This window comes from Olea europaea, chromosome 9 (assembly GCF_002742605.1).
Source record: "Olea europaea var. sylvestris chromosome 9, O_europaea_v1, whole genome shotgun sequence".
Classification (NCBI taxonomy): Eukaryota; Viridiplantae; Streptophyta; class Magnoliopsida; order Lamiales; family Oleaceae; genus Olea; species Olea europaea.
The window spans coordinates 11552760-11561383 of record NC_036245.1 but is presented as its reverse complement, the minus strand read 5'-3'; the positions used below and the strand labels follow the sequence as shown (position 1 = coordinate 11561383).

General features: G+C 33.1%; 1 protein-coding gene across 1 annotated transcript in view; it reads right to left on the bottom strand.

The window, feature by feature from the left end:
* The window catches only part of LOC111399675 (uncharacterized RING finger protein P32A8.03c-like), an 8425-nt gene extending 3161 nt beyond the window's left edge, over positions 1-5264 (bottom strand). Inside the window, exons 1-5 of the mRNA XM_023027126.1 lie at positions 5128-5264; positions 2246-2389; positions 1439-2016; positions 1291-1348; positions 843-1207 (exon numbers count right to left, since the gene is read on the bottom strand). Coding sequence (XP_022882894.1) covers positions 843-1207; positions 1291-1348; positions 1439-2016; positions 2246-2339 — 1095 coding nt within the window. The 5' untranslated portion in view covers positions 2340-2389; positions 5128-5264. The remainder of the gene's footprint in view (positions 1-842; positions 1208-1290; positions 1349-1438; positions 2017-2245; positions 2390-5127) is intronic.
* Between the last annotated feature and the right edge of the window lie 3360 nt (positions 5265-8624).

Below are 8624 nucleotides of genomic sequence, written 5' to 3'. Positions count from 1 at the left end.
AGTTTGTTGTTGTTATCTTGTTTTAAGGGGGGCACTAATCCTTTAAATCCGGTACAACAGCTACTCTAGGAGGAATGTTTTTATGCGCTGCTAACGATTTAATAATTATCTTTGTAGTTTCAGAATGTTTCAGTCTATGCTTCTACCTATTATCCGGGTATACCAAGAAAGATGTACGGTCTAATGAGGCTACTATGAAATAGTTACTCATGGGTGGGGCAAGCTCTTCCGATCCTTTGTAGAAACTACCTGTAATAACTAACTTGCAAAATGAATCTGTTTATCATAAAGAAATTCGTCGTTCCTAACCCTGCTTCACCTTAATTGTTATTTGAATAAGTCAAAGTTCTGTCTTGGTCCAAGTGGAGATAGCATTTCTTAGAAGGATCGAGTTTATAGTTCATCCCCACTCTCCCCTCTGCCTCATCTCTCCTTTCCATTTCCTATATTATTTTCCCAAGAGTGAGAGAGAGATTTGAGTGAATTGATTGAATAGAATCTAATGACTATAATAGGTCAAAACCCTAGATTGTTGAAGAAAAAAGGTTGTGCCAGAAGATGACATTCTATCAACAATAGATTCAGTTTCTTCCAATTCTAGCAACATCTTCCCAAACAAAACTTGGTTTGGACACCAATGGATTGAAAATAGAAATTACTATGTTCTCATACATGACAATGAAGATATCAATAAATCATGACAATTTCAACAACAGAGTTTCGGGGTAAGCAGCCTGCCCCATCAACATCATCTTATTTCAATTACTTTGGGAGTTAAAATACTATTGACTCTTGAGTACTTATTAAAAGCCAATGTTCTTGAAGATGTTGTATGCACATACCTGTCCTGGAAAGGAGCTATATCTATTACTATTTCTCCCATTTCTGTCAATGTTGCGGAATCTTACGGTTGGAAACACTCGTGGATGCCTCGAGGGATAACTTCCTGCAACCATTTGCAGCCCTTCATCTGAGGTCATCACTTGACCAGGGCTCAAGTTGTCCGAAGGTCTGGAAGATGGAGCATATCTTGGACCAACACTCCTAAATCCTCTGACAGACGGCCTCGAGTTGGGCTGTACATTTGGAAAAACAGGGTTTCTACTTGAGGTAACACCATTGTGGCACCCCTCATCCTCTAGGGAAGCACTAGGATGATTGTTCACTGTATTCAGGGAGTTGGGCTCTTGACAGTAAAAAATGGTATCTGCAATTTGAGAAGAAAAAATTCTTACTACCATGTTACACATGAAGAAAAGCCATAAACCTTACATAAGGTGGAAGACATACCATGACCAGTAGTAGATATGACCCTATGATTCCATTCCCTCGTTGGAGCATTTGAACTCTGCCCACAGAAATCCACTAAACTAGATTGATCAGAGGATAGACTAGAAAAAGAATGGTGCAGAGAATTGCTAGACGAATGGGTCCTGACCGGAATATTTTCCATGTCAACTTCAGCTCTACTCCTGATATTCCTCAGAGCACCTTCACCACCAACACAAACACTATTAACCCTGTAACTAGGAGGATTCTCCAAAGGTGTATGATAAGATTCAGTCGTCTGCGTCTCCTGCCATGGGTCAGAGGGAAAGGAGAGATCTGACGAACTTCCAACATTATGATATCTTCTAGCACTGCCACTCTCATGTATTGGAAGGGCTCCAGGGCTCTTTCGCTTATATGGGCCCCTGTCATTGACCACTGTCGGATCAGAAAAACCACCATCTACCCAAGGGACTGTTTGCCGAGGAAGATTGGATGAGGATGCATGATGTGGGTAATTTTCTTGAAGCATAAGGAAGTTCCCAGAAGGAGATTGATGAAGAAAAGGATCATGCGATGGGCCAGGAGCCTGTGGTTGATAATGTGCCATTTCAACATTAAGATTGGACGAAGAGTGTCCACTCGGCATAGGAGCAGCAGTCCACATAGAAGTGGAGTGTCCACCTTGGATTGTCATATTATCAACAGGATGAATATGTGCACTGCCATCAGAACCACCGGCCCTTGCTGCAGAAACAACAAAGATGAAGTACATAAAAGACAAGATATTTACCCAGTTAGAATGAACAAGATAACACCATCAAGGTGTTACGGGAAAGCGAGAACATTTTTCTAAGATGATTATGATGCAAACGTTCATCTAGATAGATTCTTTTAATGGATAAAAAATATCGATGATGAATATCAACCATATGCAAATTTCGATGGAAGTAAAATGAAATTCAAATGCTAATACCCATATGCAAGTGCGGTTGCTCTGCATGATTCCACTCCTGATTATTATCGGTCTCAAAAATCTGAGGTGCCTTGAGTACATGTCTACGGCCCATAGCTGTCTAAGCCACAGAACAGAAAGTTTGTTTCTCAAGCAGACCAAAACCTGCAATCACAAAAGGTTCAGAAGAGCTCACAATGGAATTATAGATAAATGAACAAAATAGAAGAGCACATTTCAACAACTCCATACAAGTTAAGGTGACTCGATGTAGATCTCATTTTACCAAGTATTACTAACCTTCAAGGCATGATGCTAATTACCCACCCCAAAATAAATACATATAAATTTAGATATTACTCAAATAAGCAATTAATCTTGATTGTTTTCTTACTCAAGCTGATTTCAGCCTCCATTTAGTAAGATCATGATCTTTAAATAAACAGCTTAAGCATCACTAACTCAACAAAGTCAACCAAATGGTAAGCAACCAACACACAGCTCAATTCAATGACAATATACTTCTGCCAACAAGCAAAGAAATTGAGTTGTTCAGTTGAGAGCTTATATCCAATTGCTCTCGGTATCTAAAGGTTTGTCGTTATGACCACAAATCAACCACACACTCTTCCATCATACAAACCACGTAGTATGCACATTTAGCCCAACCCAGTACATCAATTCCATGCTGCCCAGTTGTGTTGAAAAAAAGAGCTGATTAACATAATTCATAAAAGACATAGAAGCACTCACCTTGTCACCATAAACCAACATGGAGAGAGTAATGTAACCCCCCTCTCTCCCCAACTCCAAATGTATGTGGAACCATTCAAATTTAAAGAGACACCTTAATATTAACGGCAAGGAGCTCTCGAAGGAGCCTCACTTTATTAGACAGAATGATTGACAGCGCAAATAAATTCCACAAAGCAAGAAAATTATAATATTTTGCAAAAATGACGTAATCCAGAGGTTACAATCTCTCTCTCTCTCTTTTAATTCAGAAGTTGACGCATATCACACTGCAACCGTGGCACGGTCAGTCTAATGATTCTTGGAGGACACTCCAGATGCCAAAATCAAATTTGTTCATTTTATCATCCAGATAGACTAAACGTGCCTGCAACAATATTTATAATTAAGAGTCTTCATACCAGGAGACTAATTAGCTATTTACTTTAATATGTATCCTGTATGTCTAGGTAACAAGTGATTTCCAGGCTTGTCAAAAACTAAAGTTTCACCAAGGTACAAAAGATGCATACAAAAGAAAACCAATATTTTGTCCATGCTGACCTACACTAAGACATTTTCTAAAAACTGCATAGAAAACTTTTTATCATTGATGAGTACTGGACCACAACCAATTAAAAACTGATGTCATCTGGGAAATTGCTTTGTGAAACAATTATCAGTCTGGAAGGCTCTAGAGAGAGGACTAAGCAAAGAAATGTCTCACCGTCATGTTACATCCCTCATTCCACGGGCTTCGCAAACTCGTGTTCATTTTAAAGGCAAGGAAGATGAACCAATATAGTAAACATCACTGTCCCAAAATTCAGGCTCGAGTAAATCACAAATGTCTAGGGTTGAACTATAGGCTGATATATACAGATTCTAAAAAATCGAAGGCCAAATCCTCCATAAATACAAGCCACCAGCAACCGTTGTAATCCGTAATAATACTACCTCAAAAGGTATTTGACTAAGGACCTAGGAAGATAATGATGAGCAGAAATTTATTCGAATGATGCTAAAAGATCAGCAAAAAGGGTACTTACAAAGATAAGATATGATACATTCATATTCAAGCAACATTGACAACCACTGAAGGCATATTAAATCAAACAAATACGATCAGAATGGTACAAAATTAATAATCCAATGGGGAATAATTTAATTACGATAAACTCTACAATGAGCGTAAAAGAAAAGTTTATAAGTCAGCATTTAGAAAGATGATCAAGAAAGTGCACCAGACAATGAATGTGCTCCGAATGGCAGCATTGTTTTTATGTTCGCTTTACTTTTTCAGAAAGTTCTTATATTAATTTGAAAGGCTAATCCAACTGTATATAATGTAGCTCAAACAACTGGGATAGAGCATATTTGGCTAATTTTAAAAAGTTTACTTACGAGTAAGTTTTAAAATAAATAGTCTTATTTATTAGCGCAGACTTGCAAATAAGTAATTTATTGCTATAGTTAAGTAAGATTTACAATCAAAGTAAGTAACTTTTTACAAAATAAATTAAATTATCCAAACATCCTTGGAAACAAAAACTTATTTAAAAATAAATTCACTTTTTTTAAGCTTCGCAAAACAGGCTGTAAAGAGAAAACTGAACGACTCATTTCAAATAGGGAAAGCTGAAAAGTTAATGTAAAAATACCAACCTAAACAGTTCCCTATTAACTGTAAAGTAATCTAACCACGCTGAAGTTTAATCATTTCTATAAGAATCCATCACATAATAAATAAATTGAAATCTAGAAAGAAAAAAAATATATAATAGAAGCAAATATACCCATCAAAACTTATACAGTCAAAAAAATAGCAGCAAAAATTATACTATCATGACACCTGCTCAGCCAAGCATGCTAAAAAAACTAAACTGCCAGTAAAGATCGTAATCTCATACGGAAATAAAACAAAAAACGCACATTAATTCAGAGAAAAAAAAGTTATTTAATAAAAAATTATCGTAAACAAAATAACTAACAATCAGTTTATTTAACATAAAAAAAAAATCATAGCAAGACATGGATGGTTCATCTGAAAATAAGAAAAATGAAAACAACATAGACCAACAAATAGAAAATAAAAAATAATAATAAAAACTGGTATTCAAAGAGTTATTATTAACGATAAAAAAAAGGAAAAAAAAAAAAGAAAGAGGTACCTCGGAAAATCGATGATCCGATTGTTATCTGAACAATCGAGAAAAGTATACAGTGTTGATTTATGTATAGACTCAAAGGGAAACGCAAGGGAGGAAACGGTGAAGGGTGTTTTATAGCGGTTGGGTCATGAACGGGTGCGGGGATTACAATAATAATATATTAATAATATTGTGTGCATAAAAATAGTTAGAGCCTGTTTGGGCTCGATTTTTTTACCAAAAAAATTAATTTTTTGACCGTTATTTCATTATTTCAACTGTCATATTTGACTTTTTCTTTCACAGATGGACTCCACTTTTCTCTTAACGATCAAAAAATTAATTTTCAAAATCACTCCCAAACAGGCTCTTAGAGCCCATTTGTTTTGTCTTCTATTTTACATTTTCACGAGAAAATTATTTCAAGTCAACTTTTTGAAAGTTTTTTTAATAAGATAAAATAGTTTTAAAAATTATCCAAACATATTCAAAAATAATTTAATGCCCGTTTGATATTACTCTTATTTTTACTTCCTATAGAAGAATTTTTGAAATAAGTTGTCTTAAATTTTATTTAAAAACTATCTTATAAAAATACTTTTAGATCAGAAGAACCTTTACAAAAAATCACATTGGACCAATTTTTTTAAAAAAATCTTTGAATTAGAAGAAATAAAATTAGTCACATAGGGTCCAAAAACTACTTTTAGATATTAAAAACTTCTTCCTGACTTTTCAAAAAATTGTCAAATGAGCCCTTTATCTTAAAAACTACTTTTAACTTTTAAAATTTCTTGTTGAGTGGATTCTTACCCATGGATACAATTACAATAATTAGCAAGAATAATGCTATTTAACATCAATTTAGGTGTCAACATGTAATATATCCTAATAAATGAGTCATAAATCCTTAAATTTAATTGAAACTATACTTTAGTGACATGATAAATGTCACCTAGACCAATGTTAAATACTCATAGTGCTGAATAATATTCTCAATTATTAATATATTTGTTGAATTTTAAAATTTAAGTGAGTATGAGCCCGAAAACAAAAATCGAAACATATACATTAGAAAAATATAAATCAATAATTTGAAAAGATAAGGATGTAAGAATAGTTGTAAAAGTAATGCAATTGTGACATATTTTTTGGGAATAATATTATTTGCACATAAACAGTTACATTGACTTACATATAAATGAAGTGCAGAAAAGAGAATGAATTTATTTTTATTTATTATGTTGAAAGAATCCTAACCCGATCATATCCCACTACATTGTGTATGTAAACGTAAGCCTATTGTGTTACATGAGCCTATTATATACATGTAACACAATCAATATTTTTTATACTGACTTTAACCCTTATATGATTTGGATAAAATTTAAACTTAGTAGATATTAATAAAAATTTATGAAGTTTGTGGTTAAAATTAAACATATACTAAATTTGATGTGTAAGATTATTTTTTTTATTATTTATGATTATACATTCAACCTCTGTTTGGTGGAAATTAAAATCATTTTTTAGAAAATTTCGATAAAAGTTGATTAAATATATGGTTGAAAAGTTGTGAATCCAATAAAATATACGATTAAAATTAATGTTGACTTTGATTTATATTAAAATTTGAAATTTAATTTTTATCAAACGTGAGCTCAATGACAGAAACTTCTTTTTCTACTTTTGATCTTCATGTTTTTGGTGTTTTGGTTTCCTCTCTTTACGTATATCTTTAATTTAATAATATTTAACTCATATTTGGACTTTATTTTTCAAAAAAATCATTTCAATCACACTATGTTTCACAAAATAATTTTACAAGTAAACTCATTTTTTATTCACACATTCTTATAAAATCTTTCTATTTTAAAATACATTTTCCTTTAAAATTTCATTTTAACGAATATTGTAAAGGGGCCTATTGGTAGAGCTTGACTAGATAGGCAAGTACTTGTGATTTCAAAAGTTATTTTTCTTATCTCTGTAAGTTTCTATAAGGTTTGGTATTCAAACTCTATATTAAATAAAAAGTTTGTTTCTTATCTCTATGAGCTTCTGAAATTTTTTTCTCGTTCACAAATTGTGATAACAATCAAGATTTAAGCATTATCAAAAGTATGCTTTACAGTTGCCTCTCTAAAGATCCTCTACATTAGAAAAAATGACACTATTGATCAAAAGATCCAATATAGTGGTTTGGTAATTTTTGTAATACCAAAAGTTAGGCCCTGTGTTGTCACCCAAGAGGGCTTGTTACAAGCTAGAATATCGAGTATTATAAAGAACATCACACTCCCACCATACAGGTATCAAAGCCATGTTGTTATTTTGGTCTTACTATTTTTTATTGGGGTTATCCAGCATGAAAGAAACTTGGAAGAACACCTTGTAAATCATGTCTGTTGAAACGTTCAGTTCCTCTATGTTATCTCCTTCTACCTTCTTTTGTAAAACTAATGATTCTAAAATCGACTCTCTTAATGAAATATCCTACATTTCTGATGTTGAAAAAGTTCCAGTCAAATATCTTCCTTTCGTAAACCCTTATCTCCCATGTAATAAACAACATCACTTTTTTACTAAAACTATCCAAAGCCTTATTTCACCATCAAAATCTTAAATCAAATAATATGTCCAAGCTTCGAAGTTTTTGACTAATATCTTTTACCTATCACTGAACAATAGCAGTTTGTCACTTTGGAATTACCATCCCATCTTCCAAAAGCATGCTTATTTAAGAGTTTTACCCATATTCATTTTGGAGCTGTAAGAATTGCATTCACTCTTCATGAACGAAAGGGACTCCAGATGGTTTCTAGAATTGCTATTCTAGATTCATGATTTATTGATTATCAACGTGCATGTATTGGTACCATTGAAACCATACTCAATGTCGGGAAAACAATAATTGTTATTATGTTTTTTTCCAAATTTTAACATGTCAATAGCAGATCTATTATTATTATTATTATCAACTTTAAAAATTTAGGTCTAAATTGTTGGTACAGTTCCAACAACACTCACATATAAAGCAACTCTTCATTATCAGATGGCTCATAAGATCCAAAATCATTCCCTTGATTTTGCCACTCCTTAGGGAATAGATGATGCCATACTTATCCAGATGGAAATGGACCAACCAAGTTATATATGTCCCCAAACAAATCCCCAGATTTAAGCTCATTAAGCTAATCCCACATATGTGGATTACTATTTATGAGCAGCACATTAGGCATCAAAAGTTTTTATGCACATCCAGTCATCAACCCATCATTTTAGAAAGAAGTCAAATGGTGAAGTTGAAATTATGTTCAAAAAAGAATCCTCAACTAAATAGCCTCGTTGTTTCTCAACACAATTTGCTTTTTCCAACAGAGAAATCCCTATCTATGGATTTGATGCAAATGGCATGCCTATTTATTCAGATCTGATGAATCATGACATATTATTGGGATGTATGTTTATGTTCGAAATGTTTAATGATGAAGAAAACCCTGTTGGAAGTTTTGATC